The sequence below is a fragment of the Sinocyclocheilus rhinocerous genome, unplaced genomic scaffold (genome assembly GCF_001515625.1).
Source record: "Sinocyclocheilus rhinocerous isolate Xijiao unplaced genomic scaffold, SAMN03320098_v1.1 scaffold826, whole genome shotgun sequence".
In the NCBI taxonomy this organism is placed as follows: domain Eukaryota; kingdom Metazoa; phylum Chordata; class Actinopteri; order Cypriniformes; family Cyprinidae; genus Sinocyclocheilus; species Sinocyclocheilus rhinocerous.
In genome coordinates, this window is record NW_015631742.1 from 462,178 (window position 1) to 481,240 (window position 19,063).

General features: G+C 37.8%; 3 protein-coding genes across 11 annotated transcripts in view; 2 read left to right on the forward strand and 1 right to left on the reverse strand.

Moving 5' to 3' along the window:
• The window catches only part of LOC107741962 (retinoic acid receptor RXR-alpha-A-like), a 185,282-nt gene extending 179,793 nt beyond the window's left edge, over positions 1–5,489 (forward strand). Inside the window, exons 8-10 of the mRNA XM_016554783.1 lie at positions 1,568–1,659; positions 2,245–2,350; positions 2,977–5,489. Coding sequence (XP_016410269.1) covers positions 1,568–1,659; positions 2,245–2,350; positions 2,977–3,124 — 346 coding nt within the window. The 3' untranslated portion in view covers positions 3,125–5,489. The remainder of the gene's footprint in view (positions 1–1,567; positions 1,660–2,244; positions 2,351–2,976) is intronic.
• Positions 5,490–10,060: 4,571 nt separating this feature from the next.
• On the reverse strand, positions 10,061–16,251 carry LOC107741954 (WD repeat-containing protein 5). 4 transcript variants are annotated; one of them, XM_016554770.1, is made up of 14 exons: positions 15,989–16,251; positions 15,054–15,184; positions 14,738–14,846; positions 14,144–14,217; positions 13,967–14,056; positions 13,762–13,851; positions 13,595–13,678; positions 13,431–13,486; positions 13,265–13,311; positions 12,963–13,038; positions 12,462–12,495; positions 12,294–12,368; positions 12,028–12,115; positions 10,061–11,730 (listed from the first exon to the last, which is right to left on the reverse strand). In XM_016554770.1, the coding sequence occupies exons 2-14, from the start codon at positions 15,132–15,134 to the stop codon at positions 11,630–11,632; spliced, it is 1,005 nt and encodes a 334-aa protein (XP_016410256.1). In that variant the 5' UTR covers positions 15,135–15,184; positions 15,989–16,251; the 3' UTR covers positions 10,061–11,629. The 4 variants fall into 4 exon arrangements, with proteins under 4 accessions (XP_016410256.1, XP_016410255.1, XP_016410258.1 ...); XM_016554769.1 differs by having other exon boundaries at positions 15,054–15,188; XM_016554772.1 differs by having other exon boundaries at positions 15,054–15,232.
• A 683-nt stretch (positions 16,252–16,934) lies between these two features.
• Positions 16,935–19,063, forward strand: part of LOC107741956 (bromodomain-containing protein 3-like) — an 8,750-nt gene continuing 6,621 nt past the window's right edge. For 2 of the 6 annotated variants that reach the window (XM_016554777.1, XM_016554778.1), the window contains exon 1: positions 16,935–17,052. The gene's annotated coding sequence lies outside the window, so the exon portion shown is untranslated. Of the gene's footprint in view, positions 17,053–17,329; positions 17,406–19,063 lie in introns of all 6 variants that reach the window. The other 4 variants (XM_016554773.1, XM_016554775.1, XM_016554774.1 and 1 more) reach the window with 3 other exon arrangements.

A 19,063-nucleotide genomic window follows, 5' to 3' on the forward strand; every position in this document is an offset into this window, starting at 1 on the left:
CATACACATACTGTATACGCACTGCAGACAGAGCACGTGTGAACTTGACGCGACAAATCTAGTTCAACATCTGAGGCAATGCCACAAAGAGCTCTATGACCAATGCATGGCAAAAAAAAATCCTTGGACACGGGATTTTTTTTCTTTTTTCTGCCATTTGTCTATTCTAGAGACATTTTGTTACACTTTTACTTCGTGATTATTTTGCCTTATGTCTGTTCTAGAGACATGTTACAGCTTTTTGATAAAGCTCTAATTGGTTTTCTTTTGGAAATATGTTTCAAATTCACACCTAATGCATTTATGACTGTAAAGCATGTCTGTGTGTGTCAAAATCGTGATTAAAATCGAAATCGCAAAATTGATCAAAGAAATCGCGATAGGTTTTTTTTGTCCATATCGCACAGCCCTAATTGTAAGTGATAAATCCATTTGTCAATGAGAATATTTTTAAAACCATAAATCTAATATATTTATGCTTAAAATGTTATACTCAGCGTATTTACTGAAAACGTCTTATGCACACTTTATTTGAAGGATATTGTTACTGAAAAACAAGACAGAAATACTGATTAAGAAAGTCATGACTGTAACAAAAAAAAGCTGTATTAACAGTAATTGGACATTAACATCCCCAGCAGCCGTGTCACCTGACTCTGTTAAGTCTGCAGCGCTGTGCTTTAAGACTCCACTCCGCTCTCAGCTCCCAGAGGCTGCTTTAGCTATTAGAATACGCCCAGCGACTCCGGAAGAATAGATCTGTGTTAATGCCGCTCGCATTAAGATGCGCAGCCCTGATAATGTTTCTTTATCAGTTCCCCTGCAAGTGACAGCCGTGGCACAAATGAAGTGGATGGTAGACTGAAACACTGGGCTCAAGTTCCCCACCCCTCCACTTATTGTTCCAGGAGGCCAATTCAATTAGAGTGTGTTAAGAGTGGGAATGAGGATGCCTCACACCAGTGTGTGTGCGGTCACCCGGTCACACAAAGGCCAAGACTGTCAGAGGAGACGTCACCCTCTGGATCAGAGGAAGTGATGCCAATCTAGACATTTTATTGAGGCATTATAGATATTTGACAGTCGCTGCCAGTCAAAGCAGTAATGTAGTAATATCTGCATTTCCCAACAGCTGATCGTGTTAGCAGTGTCCTTCATTTATAAAGATCTATTGAAGCAATTTTAAGCAACATTTAAACATGAACATCAAGGTTTTTACAAATGACATGTTTTAGTTTCAACCCTTCCCATAGCTTACCTCACAAAATAAATAAATAATTGTAATAATAAACAAATTGTGCAATATAAAATGACGTAAAAACAACATAGATTAAAAAAACAAAGAAAGAATTTCTGGGTTAAATAAAAATATGCTTAGACCTTACAGACCTTACAGAGTTGACAGAGTATCCCGTTTTATGATGCATTCTCACTTAGGGCGAGAAAAGGGACCCCATGTTCTCATATACTGATCATGACATCCTGAAACTCTGAATATCACAGCTTCATAACTGGCATTATTTGACCTGTTTTCAGTCTTAGCCTGTGTGTTTTCTCCTATATTCAGGGTGCTGACGGAATTGGTGTCAAAGATGAGAGACATGCAGATGGATAAAACAGAGCTAGGGTGCCTTCGAGCCATCGTCCTCTTCAACCCAGGTACTGCTCTATATTCCCCCTTGTGAGGCTACCAGTCAAAAATTTGTTTCTAATGATAAAAATCTAAAGACTTTCTTGAAATCAATATTGTAAGCACATTCAAATTGCCTGTGATGTTTCCTGATCCCATTCCCTTGCTCAATGTCCAAAAATTTCCTGTCTCTACTATATCTGTTTAAAGTTTTTGAATTTCTTAACACTGGACTTTGAACCCCAGAGTAAACATACACTACCCCCCCCCCATGAAAGCATCTCCCATTAAATAATGAAGAATAGTCCAGCGCATTGCTCATTTTCCGAGGACAGGCCTCTCCTCTCTTCCTTTCACTTAATAGAGAGTGGGGAAAAATGCAGCCCAATTAGAGTAGAGTACAAGATTGAGTTGAGAGAATTACTGTTGGGAATTCGAGAAACGTTTCTTAGAACAGTTCAATATTTTGAACATATTGGTTTGGTTCCATTAGTGGTGTTTGAGCAGCTGCATGGCTCTTCTGGAACGCCGTACACTCTGAGGATGTGCTGAAGCACGATAGTACAGTTCCTACTCCAAAACTTTACTTTGCCATGCATCTTCTACTGTTTCAGACTCCAAAGGCCTGTCAAACCCAGGTGAGGTGGAGGCGCTGAGAGAGAAGGTCTATGCCTCTCTGGAAGCCTACTGCAAACAGAAGTACCCTGAACAACCTGGAAGGTACAAGAACCACTTTCTGACCTTATGCACCATTGCAGTACCTGAATGGCATCACACACACACACACATATATATATACAGTGGGTACGGAAAGTATTCAGACCCCCTTAAATTTTTCACTCTTTGTTATATTGCAGCCATTTGCTAAAATCATTTAAGTTAATTTTTTTTCCTCATTAATGTACACACAGCACCCACCATTGACAGAAAAACACAGAATTGTTGACATCTTTGCAGATTTATTAAAAAAGAAAAACTGAAAAATGCTCAGTATTTAGTAGAAGCACCCATTTGATCTAATACAGCCATGAGTCTTTTTGATGCAACAAGTTTTTCACACCTGGAATTTAAATGATTTTAGCAAATGGCTGCAATATAACAGAGTGAAAAATTTAAGGGGGTCTGAATACTTTCCGTACACTGTGTATATATATATATATATATATACAGTATATATTTGTACGATTTAAATGATATTTGAGATATGAACATTTCATAGCTTCTCAGGTCTTGTCTGACTTCAAAGGTTGTCAGAGTCATATCAAGTACAGATAAAAGAGCTATCAGTTTAATTGTATATCCGTCTTGTTTTTTCGCCATTTGACAATGTGTGTTTTTGTGTGCAGGTTTGCTAAGTTGTTGCTGCGGCTCCCTGCCCTGCGTTCCATTGGACTGAAATGTTTGGAGCATCTGTTCTTCTTCAAGCTCATAGGAGACACACCCATCGATACCTTCCTCATGGAGATGCTAGAGGCGCCCCACCAAATGACATAATGACATAACGCCCTCCTGTCGCCAGGGGGACACAAGGGTCTGCCACCCCAAAGGCCCCTTAGAAACTGAACACGTGACACCATTTGCCAGAGCAAAGGAACTTTCAGAACCGCCGCTCAACCCAGCGTTTCCAATACACAGTCATGGCGTCCATGGGTCTGTTTTATACTTTGTATAAAGATATAAATATATATAACACATAAGAAAAAATATGACAATGGAATTCAAGCCCACAGACAACAGTGGTCACGGGTGTATCAAACTATCCTTCAGTGGGTTCATATGAAAAAAAAAACGATAGATTTGATCAAGGTGCAGTAATTGTAAGAATTTCTTACGCAAGCTCGTGTACGTTGGGATTTAAGATGGGAGGGATCCAGGGCTGTAATCAGCCTCATTCAGGATTGGGTAGGGCCATCCTGGGCTGATGTGTCTGGGCACATGAAGACATATGGGAGATGATAATAATGGTAATGCGGGTAATAATCCGGGTTTCTAACACAAACTTTATGTTTTCAGCCCCTGATGGGAGTTTTTGCGATAACAATCCTGCTCAAATTGCCATTTGTCCCTCAAGCGGGCTGTTATTGACAGAATGTTCTTGTAATTACTGTCATTTAAAAAGTGAGTGCTCTGAGCAAAGGAACCAATGAGGAATCACAGACCGCGTTCGTTCTCCCACTTCACCCCGAGCATCATCAGTGGTGGGTAGGAGACGCAATAAGGACGTAACTTCAGGATCAAATAGGAAGGGACACTGAGGTCTCGCTGTGAGCAGATCCCAGTGTCTAATGAGCCACTCTTGAGTTTTGGACTATGATCATTCACACTTTTTCATTATGCACTCGAAACATGAGCTTTTAAAAATCCGATCTGCCTGTTCTCATAGAGCCCATGATGCTGAAACGTGAGTGACGTAAACTAAGGGCGCTTATAGTGGATATCCCACCTATAAGTCGCCCACATGTCCCACTGTGTCTCATCTGTATACCAATTCACCTCAAGTGGTTTTCCAAACGAGCTTGACATTTGTACAGTTTATTACAACCAATTCAGTATTGGTGTCCTGTATTTTGTGGATGATTTTTCAAAATGTGTGCCGTTACCTCTCTTTCAGTCACTTTTACTATGGTATATTGATTCCTTTGTGTCCCTCATTCACTCCTGCGTCAGCCTTTCGCACGAGCCGTCTCATGCATTCAGGTCTTGCAAATCTGTGTTATCATTAGGATGTTTCTAAGCACTTAACCTCATGTTTCAAGTCCCATTGTTGTGTTTTTGGGGCTGCCTTTTTATTTTTTTATTTTTTTTTTTATGAGGTATCATCTGTTTTCTGGGTCTGTAATTTGCCGTTTTCAGCGTTTTTTTTATTTCTGTATGCTGCTGCTGCTGCTAAACTATGCATTTAGCATCCCCCCCCCAAAGACTGTCCATAGTGAGACTGAGGCCACATGTGAACAAGGTTAGACCGCCAGGACCAAGATTCGGGTCTCCAGCAGTTCGTAGAGAGATATTAGGGGTTTTGCATTGGGAGGAGTGGAGCAGTACTGTAGGGAATAATACTGAGGCAATGGGAGAGCTGAGACTTCCACCTAGTGGTGGATATGCAGCACTGCAACATTACTTGAATTTTGTACAAGTATTTAATCTGGCACTTTTACGTGATATTATCAATGTTTGTTTTTGTTTGAGTGCAGTCTCACAAGGGTCTTTAGCAATAGCATGAATTAGATCACTCGAGATGGTTTATCCAGAGTGACGCCCAACCAATTTAAGTCAATACTGTTTATTAGGATGCCTCTCTAGGATTACATATCTGAAAATCAGCTTTTCGTCCTCTTACCCTCATTTCCTTTGCGTGGCAAATGGATTTTATTGGCTTCCCTACACTTTTTAATGGATGAGTATTTTGGATCACCGGCATCTTGAAGCCATATTCAGGTTTGAGATCAAAAACTTTCTCCTGTTGGAAATGGAGTAATGGAGAAATGTTAACCTAGATAGAATTAATACATACGCAAATGCTTTATAACATAAAGCTATATTTTGTCTATATGTAAATGTGTGTATATTTCTAAATATGAAAGTATATGAATCCATTCTTTAAATGTTTCCGAACAATGTTAGTAAGGGAGCCAAGCGTTTTTCCTTAAATTGACTAAAGCCAGGCCTAATTGCACTGTTCTCAGATACTAGAAATGTTTTTAATTGCTGAAGCTTTTGTGAAGCTTGAATTTCACACACAAAAAAGGAAATTTTAGACTAATACCAGCAGTTTAGAGCTCTAAGAAAAGATCGTACACCAGCTCCTTGACTTATAAATCATTTTATGTTCACAAAACCTCGAACAAATGTCTTGTTAGTGGAAAAAAAAAATCTAAAGGAACCTGTTGCATTGCTTTTTTCCCCATTTAAACTAGTGAGGATAAACTTTGACCCTGACACAGTCACCGCTTCAGTCGTCACAGAGACAGGACCTTTTAAAAACATTGAGGAAATTATAGGAAAAAAATCTATTTTTGTACAAATGTAATTTTATCCCTTGCTTATATATCCTCCCTTCCTTCCTCTTTCTGTGGGCTGTTGTATACATTGTGTAAATGTTGATTTGAAGTGGGAAAATTTCAAATCAGAGCATTTGAAAGTGGATTGTGTGAGGGATGACGTCAACTCTGACACCTTCACCCTTTTCACATACACTTTGCCTTTTGGTTTCCGCCTTTCGCCATCTCAAAGAGAAGGACTGTCCTCTCATCATATTTTGTCTTATTTTTAAGGAAATGGAAAAAGTCATCTGTTCTACTTTGTGGGTTGTTCTTTGATGTTTTGTCTTTCAATCAAATTAAACGTCTAATTAAAAATACGTGTTATGTCTTCACTAAACTAGTTGGTCCTACATGGGTTAACAAACATTTTCTATGAATTCCAATATAGTAAGGAAGTTCTTGCCTCGTGGGATAAAAATAATAATAATGCATAAAGGTTTTTATTTTGTCACAGGTTTATCAGAATTTTCCAACTCTGAAGTTAAGCCAACCAGAGTTGTAACTACACTGGGTTAGGTTTTTTTCTAGTACAAATTCAATACAATACTAACCCCCAAGGACATTCTGTCCGAGTAGGCAAGAGAGGCAGTGCCTCCTCAAACTATTGGATGAGAAAATAATCCACAGTACAAAAATAAAACCACTGTAAATAGACAAGACTGATTAAACAACTCACACACCCACTATTTAGTGAGCAATCAGCTTGGTGAAATCAAAGGTAGGCAACATCACTGTGTCTGTAACCACAATGACACCTGCAGTGTTTACCGAGCACTGAAGACTGGTGATCCAAAAGGAAAGGGTTTATTAAAAAGAATAGTTAGACTTGTGTTCAGCAAAATATACATGTAATGTGAAAATTGATACAGCATTTTATACTGAATAATTTGGAGCTTAAAACACTTAGATAAAACACTAGTTATAAAGATCACATTGTTCATGAAAACAATTTATTAAAATAATAATTAATCTGATTACACGACACATCTACTAAATGGTATAGTAGTGCAAGTACAGAACAGAGCATTTTCAAAAACAATCTGCATTTTTAAAATATCATTCCAGAGCAGTTTTTCGAATTATCAAAGCTAATATAGCCTACACACCCTCATAAACATCTGGAACGTTAGCAAAATATTTAAATGTTACATATGTTGAGTATTTCAGTTGATCATCTGTATGTTGTTTTTTGTTGTGATCATACATCCACCTCCCGTTCCTCACCCTGTTCCCCATCCAGACCTCTGCTGGTCACAGAGCAAGTGCTCACGGTTTTCTCACCCCCTCATCAGAAAGCTCTGTTTGAATAGGCATGGCGGATTGTCGACTCGGAATTAAACGCCTACTGCTATGATTGGCTAACAGTTCAAAACGCATAAATACTCAGTACATATCAAACGATCTGTAATAACAGACAAAGCAATAGTGACCACGTAATAAGAAGTTACTCACGCTTGTGTGGTGCTACATTACTGTCGAATCCAATATAGTCGGCACAGCATCGTCTTTTAGTTTCAATCTTTATGAAAATCTTGCTTCGAATTGGGCCTTGTTTGTAAATGAATCCTCAGTAAAATGAAGTGAACAAAGGACCAGGTTCTTACTAACGCGGCATCACACAGCTTCTTGTTGTTTTCTGAGCCATCTTTATCGTTTGGTTTCTGCATAGACCTGTGTTTGCCTCTCTTGTTATTTACACTACATGTGCTAAACAGGCAGTGCTGTAGAAGCAGGTGTTGATCTTCTGCGTGGCTGTGTTTAACCACACTATTATGTCATAAAGTGGCACATTCCATAACCTGTCGTTTTGGCAGATTTGCTTCAATATAAGCTGTTTTTAGACTAATGAGAAAGACTTGAGTTCTGAAACTTACATGTTGTTTTTATAGTACAGTGACCTCTTATATGTCAAAAGATCAAGGGAATTTTGATTTCTCAGTCCATGACCCCTTTAAGATATTTTTGGTCATTCAGTGTTTCTGTAAAAAAAAAAAAGGGGAAGAAAGCTAACAATAATACTGATAAGATAATAATAATACTATGAATTCTACTACTAATAACAATATAAACATTAACGATTAATGAGCTGCTGGGTTCATGAATATTAATCACGTTGTCTGTGGTCACTCGAACTGATTTGCTGAAATCAAAACAGGGACGATAATAGGTGAGCGCCAGCCAGTGAGATTGCCGTTTGCGCATTAGTTCCGCCCACGATCGAAGAAACCGGCAGTATCTTATGGTTCTTAAAAGCTGAAGAAGTCCTAATTAACTCTGTTATTTTGATAGGAAAATACAACAAAGAATATTGTTTACATGTAGCGCTTCAATTCTGCATGGTATGTAAGACTCTCTAGCAATTGGGTTGTTTTGACTCAGCGGTTGGGTTACTACCCAGAAGGTTGGCTTAAACATTTAACCCAACCGCTGGGTCAAAACAGCCCAATTGCTGGGTTTGTCCCTATTTTACCCAGCATTTTTTAGAGTGTAGAAGGTTGCACATGGACATATGTGACTAATCAGCTCTCTTGTGAAAACCTTTAACAGAATGCCAGGATTTGATAAGTCGGTGCCTGACTCGTGATCCTGCAGAGAGAGCAACTTTAGAGGAGATCTTACATCATGAATGGGTTCAGCAGGGACAAATGTCAGGAGTAGCTCAAGATTCAATGTAACATAGGGAAGGCAGAAGAGAAATCCAAAATAGTTTTTGTGAAAAGCAAGCTTAATTTTTTCGTTACATTTATTCATTCAGCAGATACTCCAAATCAGCCACAGTGAGGAAAAACAGCACAAACCACGTAGCAGAGTTTCAGAGGGTCAAGCTTAGTAAAACAATAAGCAGCAAACTTGGTGCACAAAAAGGAGAAGCAAATTACTATAAAAGAGCAAAAGTAGTGCACAAAGAAAGAAGTAACAAATAGAAAAAACTCGGAAGAGCTAATCTAGTGCACAAAAAAAATAAGAAAAAATGTCTTTGAGGAAGTCTGAAACAGACAGTGTAATGTAAAAAAAAAACACTTGTACACAAAGCAGAGAAAACTTGTCGCAGTCTGCAACGGGTGTGCCCAGGAGGGCCACCAGATGTCTGTGTTCTGTGAGCACATGGCTTGTGTTGTGTTTGTCTGTCGCCATGTGCTCTCTCCTGTCTATTGTCTTGCCCCTCCCATCTTGTTACCTCGTTATAGTTTAAGTTGATCCACCTGTGTCTCCCTCGTTAGCCTCCTCGTTTGGTTCCTATTTATTCTCCTGGTGTCTGTCATCCTGTGCTGATCCGTCATTTCTCATTGTGTGTGTGTTATGTCTGCATGTAGTGCAGTTCCTAGCCTGCCTGTCTGTTTTTCCCCCTCAGGGTGGTTTGAGTTTGTTTTTGTTTCATTTTTATTATCAAAATAAATAACCATTTCTCCTGCAATTGAGTCCTCGCTTCATCTCCCCGCACGCACCGTGACAAAACTAGTATGAGTAGTAACAGTACAAAAGATTTGAGAGAATTTAGAGACTGTTCCTCTGTGCACTTCATAAATCCAGTATATATATATTTTTTTTAATTCTCAATTTTTTTTATGACACATTTTACTTCAAACAATGAACAAAGTGAATAGTTTGTAATTAAGTAAGAACAAGTTACAAATAAAATAAGGTTTAACAAGTGTATTCAGGTGCAGAAATTTAATTAAGTGTAAAATAACACTGCATAGTGTTTACTGTATAAATTAAATATAGGTTAATCTTTGTTAAAGCTGTTTTATTGTTGTCAGATATTTATAGGCTGCTCACTTTAAGACTGAATGCACATATCCAATATAATGATACACATCCGATTTCTTTTGAATTACCTTCACTTCACTTAAGACATAACCGACTGTGTTTACGAGAATTTTGAGGTAATTTTGTATGTCTGTTCCAAGCGCAATGAGAGACGTGAAAGAGAACTGAATTCTGTATTCACGTGCTTTATGAAAAGTGGATCTCTGTGTTCTCATAAATGAATTCTGTCCTAGAAAGCGTTATAGATATGATTAAATTACACTATATAATTATATTTATATAGTAAGCAATATTGTAGTAAGCTACTTCTACCTAAGTAAACCTGTAGAAGTACTATTCAAAATAGTAATTGTACTGTAGTTTTTACTGTAAATTATGAGTAGCTCATAGCTTGACAAATTACACTGAAAGGAGACAAAGAATGAGATCTACCTTATTTCACCAGGGTCCTTATTTCCTGTGTAGTAAGTGGAATAATGTACAATCAGCCGGTTATGATCACAAAATAAACCCTTTTCTATAAACCTATGTTCCAGCGTCTAAACAAGCATGGTTTTCAAACCTTCAGCACAGTGGATTTTTAATGGTTGTGTAAATGCATGGATGACATTGTGCTGGATACAGGTAAAAAAAAAAATCTTTATTGAATCACAGGTCATGTCCAAAGTGACTAAATGCAATACAGATAGAATTCCTCATGCGGCCCGTCATCACTGCAGTGCACTGGAAATCCGGCCAAGAACAAAAGAACAGAGAGAGTCCAGAGGCAGAGGATGGGTTAATGCCAAACCATCATCCACGTCGAGCAGGAAAAATAAAACTCTCAAAGTACTATCACCTACTCGAGACAGTTAAGAACACAGAACAGAGGTAAACATATCAAAGAACAGAGAAGCTGCAAGTATGTACAAACTGTCAGATACAGAAAACATCTCGAGGCTCTAAATACATCCAGACTGCTTTTGGTCACGAGATATAAGGTTATGGCATATTCACTTCGCAGCAACACTCCTCCTTGCATAAGTTGTATAATTGAAACCACATAAAAATAATTAGTAACTGAATGTGTTTTACCAGATTGTGCAGGTAAGAATTGTTTTTGTAGCTCAGAATGAACATTTGTAGTTTGTGTAATTGAAGTCTATTAGAAACCTTTCCTTTTAACCCGATACTTTCTCTGAAAGCTCTGACCAAACTGCTGCTCCATCCCCATATATTTATAGTTTTATTTTTCATAAGCACCGAAACTGATATGAACATAGGTGTTACAGGTAGTTACAGCTGTAGGAATAAAGTGAACTTTTGGCATACATTATGTCTGCAACTGCTATAAGCTTTCATAACAAAAGAGAGTTTTATTGTTAGCACTGCCTAGACGACATTGAGCCACTGAAAACCATAAACAATGTCTGACAACTAGCTTAGCGACTATAACACAATGAATCATTTTAATTGCAGATGTAACAGTTGCATTTTTGTGCTGTAAAGAAATAAACATAAAAATAGTGGACGTTCAAAACACCCTTCTGCCAGACAACACATTTCATACATGCAGGTTTGATTTGACATTGGTTAGTCAAGGTAAGTCTTTGAGGTGGTCACAGCTGAGAAGTTTGTGAAACCTCTTTTCGGCCAAATAATGGAGTGAAGCAAATTGCTCATATAAATGCCACAAATACAGGCAGAGAAATGCAATACTCCAAACATTTGTTAAAATGGCCACTTAAAATGTGCCTAAGGCATTCGGCTGGCTTCAGGAAGTGTGCAAACCACTGATAGACAGATAGGGGTCATTCTACAAAACTTACTGGGAAAAAAAACAAAAAAAAACACACAGGAACACTCTCTTTGTCCTAATAGGTCTGTGAAGTTCAAACAAGCTGCCAAGATTTACAGACTGGTTAAAAGTTTTGCTGGATGCTTAAACTGATGAACGAGAGCTGGTGGCAAGGCAGAGAGAAAATGACTGCTTTAGTGCACGTGAGCGGAGAGAGGGGTGCCGTGTTAGGAGAGGGTATGTCGGGCTAGGGCGCTTTCACCAGTCCTCTTGCTGAGCCTTGATGTCAGTGTGAACGGCCTAACGTGACCTTTCAAATGAAAAACAAAAAAAGCCCCCCACCCCCCCACACACAAAATTAATAGTACAAAATTAAAAAAAATATATAATAAAGTAATATAAGCTTGAGGCTTAGCAGTCGCTCTTCCAAAGTTTGATGGTTTTGTCGTTTTCTAGTGCTGCTGATGCGATGATGTTTTCTGTGGGGTGACATGCGGTTGAGATCACCACATCTACAATGAAAGAAACGGGATGAGATTATTTTCAAACAACATTAGAAGTGTGCACACACACACATAAACACACACACATGTATGCTGTGTGTGTGTGTGTGTGTGTGTGTATATATATATATATATAAACGGCAAGAATCAACCATGACAAAAATAAAATAAATGAATGACAAAATTAAAAGTATGACTAAAATAAATCTGTCAAATTTAGCACTGCCTAGCTGGAACGATTAGCAGGAATTGTTTAAACTGTAGGGCTTAAGCTTTTAGTTTTAAAATTCCAACTTCAGCTCCTACCTGTGTGCCCCTGTAGTTTCTGTACGATCTCCTTGGTCTGAAGGTTCCAAATATAGACCATGTTGTCCTCTGAGCCGGAGACAATCCACTAAAGAGAAAGCAAATCTTTAAAACCTTCAAAACCTTTTCTACCAAAATGTGGAAATTGAACACTTCTGTGAAAAAAGAAAAAAAACCAAAAAACAGTAAATTGATGAGTATGCTCAATGTCTGTGTTTAGTGTGATATGCTTAGCAGCTGATTAGTATAGTGTAGTTCCAACATACCTTTCCACCAGTGACAGAGAAATTTGCAAATATGCAGTACTTCTCATTTTTATGACCGGTATATGTTTTCAAACACTAAACAAGAGAAAATGATATTGTTATACACAAATTAAGCATTATTGTTATCAATTAAAACAACGCTCCATCTAAACAGAAAAAAAATCGTACCTTTCCTTTGCTGTAGTCCCAAAGCTTCAAAGTGCTAAAACACAAAGAGAATGCAAGAGTCTTTTCAAAGGGCATTGATAAATATAAATTATTTCATTACTGCTATTTTTTTTTTTTTTTTAAAGCATGAGCAGCATAAAAGGCTCAGAATAATGAGAAGTGTGTGACTCACTTATCCAGAGTGGCAGCCAGTATGTATTTGCCATTGGGGGAGAACTTCACAAATGACACAGGTGGGTTGTCATCATCTAATGAATATTTGCATATATATATATATACACATTATAATGCCTGTTTATTCTTTTAATCTCTTTATTCTTATTTAAGATGCCATACATTTTGTTATGTAGTCCCAAACAAAGTGCTAAAACACAAAGAGAATGCAAGAGTCTTTTCAAAGGGCATTGATAAATATAAATTATTTCATTACTGCTATTTTTTATTTTTTTTTAAAGCATGAGCAGCATAAAAGGCTCAGAATAATGAGTGTGTGTGACTCACTTATCCAGAGTGGCAGCCAGTATGTATTTGCCATTGGGGGAGAACTTCACAAATGACACAGGTGGGTTGTCATCATCTAATGAATATTTGCATATATATATATATACACATTATAATGCCTGTTTATTCTTTTAATCTCTTTATTCTTATTTAAGATGCCATACATTTTGTTATGTTTTTACTATTTTTTTGTTTTTCTTAATGTTATAGATGTTTGATAAGAACAAGTTTCACAAACACTTTAGAGGTACAAATTGTTGCTTCTGAACAAGTGCTTTTGTGTAAAAGACTGGTAAACTTACCGATGAGTGTTTTAAGGCACTGGCCTGATGCTGTGTCCCAGATACGGCTGTTTAAAATGTCACAAATAAGCATGTATGGTTGTTAATTATGCATCTCTGACATATTTATCCACTCTCAAAAAAACGACAACAACAAAAAACAATCTCACAGCCAAAGTTCACTCACCAAAGTCCATCATAACTGCTGGACACAATCAATGAGCCATCTCTGTTGAAATGAACCTAAAACAAAATTTCAAAAAGGAAAAATCATTTAAAGTATATCACCCACTGTACACAGTTGTGAATATGATTATCTGATCATCATAGGTTAAGTATAAAGGCACTCACCGCAGAGACGGGGTCCGAGTGCGCTGGCAGCGTCTTGAGACACTTGCCCGTTTTAACATCCCAAATCCTCACACTCTCGTCAAACTGCCGTGGAGATAATAATTAACATGTATGTTTGCCTGAATTAACAAAACAGTGAAATGACAAATGATTGTGAATTGGCTTACAGATCCAGATACGATGAGGTTGGACTGGGGGTTGAAGTTACAGCAAAATACATAGTTGCTGTGACCCTTCAGTGTCTTTAAACACTTCCCCTGGTGATATAAAGAAACAGAATAGGAAAAGCCCTGCATACATGCATATATTTGATATTCAGAAGTTAAGCTTTGGCTTTCAGAAGTTAAGCTTGGGCTTGTGCTGTTGACTTACAGAGCTCACATCCCAAATTTTCAGTGTCTTGTCATCGGAAGCTGAGACCAGGAGGTTGGAGTCAGAGGACCAGGCCACGTCTGAGATGCCCTGCAGGTGAAAAACCAGGTCACATTAGACACCTCGCAAAGTAAAAGCAGCACTACTCTGCAATTATGGATCTTTTGGGAAACTCACAAGTTTGTGTCCAGATATCGTCTTTTCAAACTTGCCATCATATGCACCCCATATTTTGATCAGCTTATCAGCAGCTGGATGAAAGGGAAAAAAAATCCCAAAATGTTATGACTTTTCTTTCACAGCACAGCTATTTATCTATATCAGAGTTTCCCAAAGGGGGGTTTGTGAGTTCATGAAAAACTAGTGAGTCGTAAAATGTTAAATTATATAAAAAGGGAGGCCATCAAAATAAAATTGAAACTGCCATATGGCAAGTGTGATTATCAAATTGCAAAAGGCATCTTAACACACATACATAGAGCAAATGTGATATACTAAAAGTATTTGTGTTGATCATTTTTCAGATGTAAATAAAAACCTCAAATAAATAAATTAAGTCGAGTTTCATTCCTGTGAGGTTTCATTAAAATAATCTTACTTTCTGTTTCGAAGAATAAAGTCTTATGGGTTTGGAACAACATGAGGGTGAAAGTAAATGACAATTTTCATTTTGTCCCTCTAAAGTATCAAGAAATATTTTATGCTTTGGGAACCTCTGTTCTATAACACATAACTACTTTATATCAGTATTAGTGCTGTACAAGTACTTACATGAGCTTGCGAGCCACTCCCCACTTGGACTGAACTTGACAGAAGAGACTGCTTTTGTATGGCCAGCCAATGTGAATTTCAAGGTATAGTTTGGCTTCACAGGTGCTGACTGAGATAGAGCAGAACTCACATCATTAATGACACATTGAAATAAGTAATGACTTTGTCACAGATCAGTACAGTACATTTCTGTAGTAAGGCTGCTTTACCATTTATACCACAAGTATATCCGTTGCACGATATAAAGATCATCCAAAACCAAGCAGAAAACAATTCCAAACTGTGTCGCAGATGGGTGTTCCCAGTGATGTTTTACCTTGCTCTGGCTGGCGGAGGCAGCTGATGCCAGCTGTGTTTTAGTAGCCTCTGTGTCTGGTTTCTTCTCCTCAGTTGCCATGGCGAACAAGTTGGAGAGAATGGGTTTACAGAAGCAAGTTCAAAGTCAACCTGACTGTCCAAAAGAGAAGTACTGATGAGAGCTTGTATATTAGTCTTCTAATTCAGATGACACAGAGAGGATGGAGGAATTCAGTTAGGTGTTCAGAAAGTCTGTAGGCTACATGTAAAACTAATGATCACATGCCAGTCAATGTGTTAACTGTCACAACATCTTTCCAATATAAATATCATGCTAACACATTTCTGCCCAAGTTTATATTTTTAATTTACATTTTCAAATGTACTAATTTTCAATATAAAATAATGTGTAGTATATAGAAATATATAATAGTATTTTGTTCACCTTGTACTATATTAACTACGCATTTAATTTGCTACTAGCATACACATAGAATAATCAGTTACACTTACATAAAGATAATCCTAAAGTCTGATAAAACAGTGTTTCATCTGCACAGACAACATTCATGACAAGACTAACGGTAATGTGAAACTGACTGAAGTCTAAAAACATCCGGATAAACACCAAAGCTAAAATCTAGATCTCGTTTACAGAGCTCGTGTCTGTGTCAGAGGAAGATCTGTAAAAACACCATACTGTTAGCTGCTAGGCTATCAGCGAGACGCAGGGCCTCAGAGAAACCATAGATCACCTGCAACGCATTTATCCATATGATTTACGCATCTTCGTGTCTAAAGTCATGGTTTACCGCGATCGTTTCGCTCATCCGTCCCATCCCCAATACAGTAAATAAAGTACAGATTGATGGATCTCTTTTCTCTGCACAACATGCCTCTCTCACTCTCTCCCCATACATTCAGACAACAAAAGCAGCGAGTAAACTCACACACCGGTGGCGGCTGAGGGGGTAGTAAAAGCTGCTCTCGGCTTCTGGGATGAGTCCACTGCTGGGTTTGGATAAAGATTTGTTCATAAATCGCGCGACACGCCGTTCTGACTGTGCAGTGAGCTAGTAATCGTGCTGAATACGATGGTGTATGAGCGCCTCTCCACCGCAGGTTCAGGCGGTAATGTGGCAGTAACATCTACTGCGCACGCGCAGATCTCAACGGCGGCCCAAGAGGGAGATTTTTTTCCCAAACGCTGAGCCAGACTACCGTGCACCATTTGGCAGTATCAGTTATTATAATGAGCTAGACTAGAGGCTTTTAGACGCTGATTTTATTACTTGCAAGCAGATCTACCAGATATTTTATTATTGTTCTAAACATGTAGCTATATCACACTATAAACAATGCATATAAAAATATAACTATTTCCATTACAGTAAACAGAGACTTGTTTAAACAAATGAATAAATTAGGCTAGGATTATTAGACATAGCAATATTAAAGTGTTTTAACTTTGGGGAGCATGGTACATAATTCAGCTGAATGGTATGTATCAATACATCAATACATCAATACATGTATCATGTATCACTTTGTATCAAAGTGCCACTGTGCTCCATCATTTGACAGAAACCAATGGTATCTACGATCAACTTAACTAACGATGCTTTTGAGAAACGCAGCCCAGATCTGTGTATTTTAGTGATATATTCAGTGATATTTAGATAGTAAAGTGCTGGGCAAAAAAAAAATTTTTTTAGATCTGGGGATTTCAAACTTTTTTTTTTTAGATCTGGGGCTACAAGGTGGTGCTAGGGGGTTTGTGGACATAAATAAATAAATAACTTACATTTAAATACATAAAAATAGTTTATATAAAATTATTAAAATAATAAAAAGGTCGGACTAGTAAAAACAGCAGATGGTTTGGCGTTGGTCATAGCACGCCACTGCGCATGCGCACAACACTCCGTGTACCTCATCTCTGTGCTGCTGCCCAGCCTCCAAACAAGCGACGAGCCACTGAGATTACCACACGCTAGCCCTTCTCCTGAAGCCCCTGAGTGAGTAGTTTACTAAGTTTTTATTTAAACAACGCGTTTTAGCATATTAATACGGATTTCATGTCAGTATTTTAATAGAGATCGCGTTCAATCAGTGAATCTCACGAGAAGCCGTTAGCGAGTGGCTAGTTGTTTTCAACAAAGCGACAGTACAACAAAGCCTCGCTGAAATAACTTGGCCAAATTAACTTGTTTACCCGCTAAACCGTTGTAATCCTCTTTATATATGTATAATCTATATTTCTGTATATTATGTTTGGGTGTAAGTCAATAACAGCGTCTTGGGAAGGTGTTGAGGCGGTCAGTGTGGATGCTAACTCTGTTAGCCAGCTGCAGCTGAGCGCCATCTTTACGTGAGTGACTGCCTGTGCTAAAGCTAATCAGCTGCTCAGTTCAGCGCACCCGAGCTATTTCACTCCAACACACGCACTAATACAACAGGAGGCAATTTATTTCGTGTATATGTTACCTGGTGGCTATATTTGTGGTCGGAGGCTGGATGAAAATAAAGGCTGTGTTGGGAACAATTCAGGTTGATTTATTGCTTTCATAGTCGTGGCATATGTGTGCGGCAGTTAGATGAGAATGAAACTAGTGTTGGATATAGCCGTCTAGGTTTTCATACTCTCTGTTAGTAAACTTTTTTTTTTTTTAAATAATTGTTTTAAAAAGAGGTAATTTTATTTGGAAATATTAAGTGGACCTAGTCCGGTGCGGCAGCGTGATTGTTTACGCGGTAATGCTGCGACTGATGCTGCCGTTTCTAACAACTACACACATGTGAACTCATTAAGATTAGCCGATGAAAATGAGTAGTTAAATATTTAGTTAACACCATTCTGTCATCATTTACTTATACCCAAGGTGTTTCAAACCTGTATGACTTTTTTTTTCTTCTCAGGAAATGTCTGAGTCACCATTTACTTTCATTGCAATTTTTTTCATAAAATAAAAATGAATGGTGACCTAAGACTGTCATTCTGGATATCTCCTTGTGTATTCTACAAAGGAAAGTAAGTCACGCAGGCTTGGAACAACAAAATTAAATCACGACAGAATTTAAGTAAATGCTTACAGGGAAGGATTTGAAAATAGTGTGTTATTTGACATGTCAACAACAGAAAAGCACCATTGTTTCCAGCTCAGAATGAACGTCATGTTATTACTTGCCAGCTAATGTATTCATAGCTCAGTTTTTACAAATATATGGGATTCTTTACAAATTGAGACAGTTTTTTGTTTTGGGTGGAGGGTGATCTTGGCATGACATGAAAATACACCCCATGTATTTCCTAAATGCATGTTATTAATCTTATGAATGGATCATCCATGCATATGTTACATTTAAACATGTTATTATAATTGTTTTATCAATGTCATAAGTTGATCTTCAGATGAAAGGACAGACTTTTCTGTGGTGATGTTGCTGTTTTTTTTTTCAGTCTATAATACAGGGTGTTGTACACATAGATATGTATACATAGATGCCTCATTTGCGACTGTTACTATGGGCCACTATACTTAAGCCATCCGCCATATTCGAAGGGTCAACTTGACGTCATTCACCATAACAGTAACAAGTTACCAATGTTTCAAAACTTGTAATATTGAGTTAATACATTTAAAAACACAAACCAACACATTCTCACCTGTGAAAGGTTATCCCGTTTCTTCGGGAATTTAAATCCCAGCAGTTTTTACAACCATCGGCTGTGCAGGATTGTAGCATCTTCGAATATTCATTGATTATTATGGTGAATGACGTCAAGTTGACCACGCGTCTACGTGCTTGACGCAGTCGAATGGGGAATCTACCTATACATATCTATGGTTGTGCAATATGGAATCTGTGCATGGCATAGCTGTCTGTTCAACTGAAAGCTCGACTGTGTAGACTGTATTTGCTCAAAGATTGGCTTCATAAACATGGAAGTGTTCATTTTGATAGTCCCTACTTTTTTTTTTTTTTTTTTTTTTTTTTTTATTAAATTTATGATAATGAAACTAAAAA

Bases quoted from the DNA above. Each gene is read 5' to 3' on its own strand.
- LOC107741954 (XM_016554770.1), bottom strand. From the start codon at position 15,134: ATGGCAACTGAGGAGAAGAAACCAGACACAGAGGCTACTAAAACACAG. The intron at 14,847-15,053 runs GTAAAACATCAC...GCTCTATCTCAG, and splicing joins CCTCCGCCAGCCAGAGCAAG to TCAGCACCTGTGAAGCCAAA. The intron at 13,039-13,264 runs GTAAGTTTACCA...AATATTCATTAG, and splicing joins GTGCCTTAAAACACTCATCG to ATGATGACAACCCACCTGTG.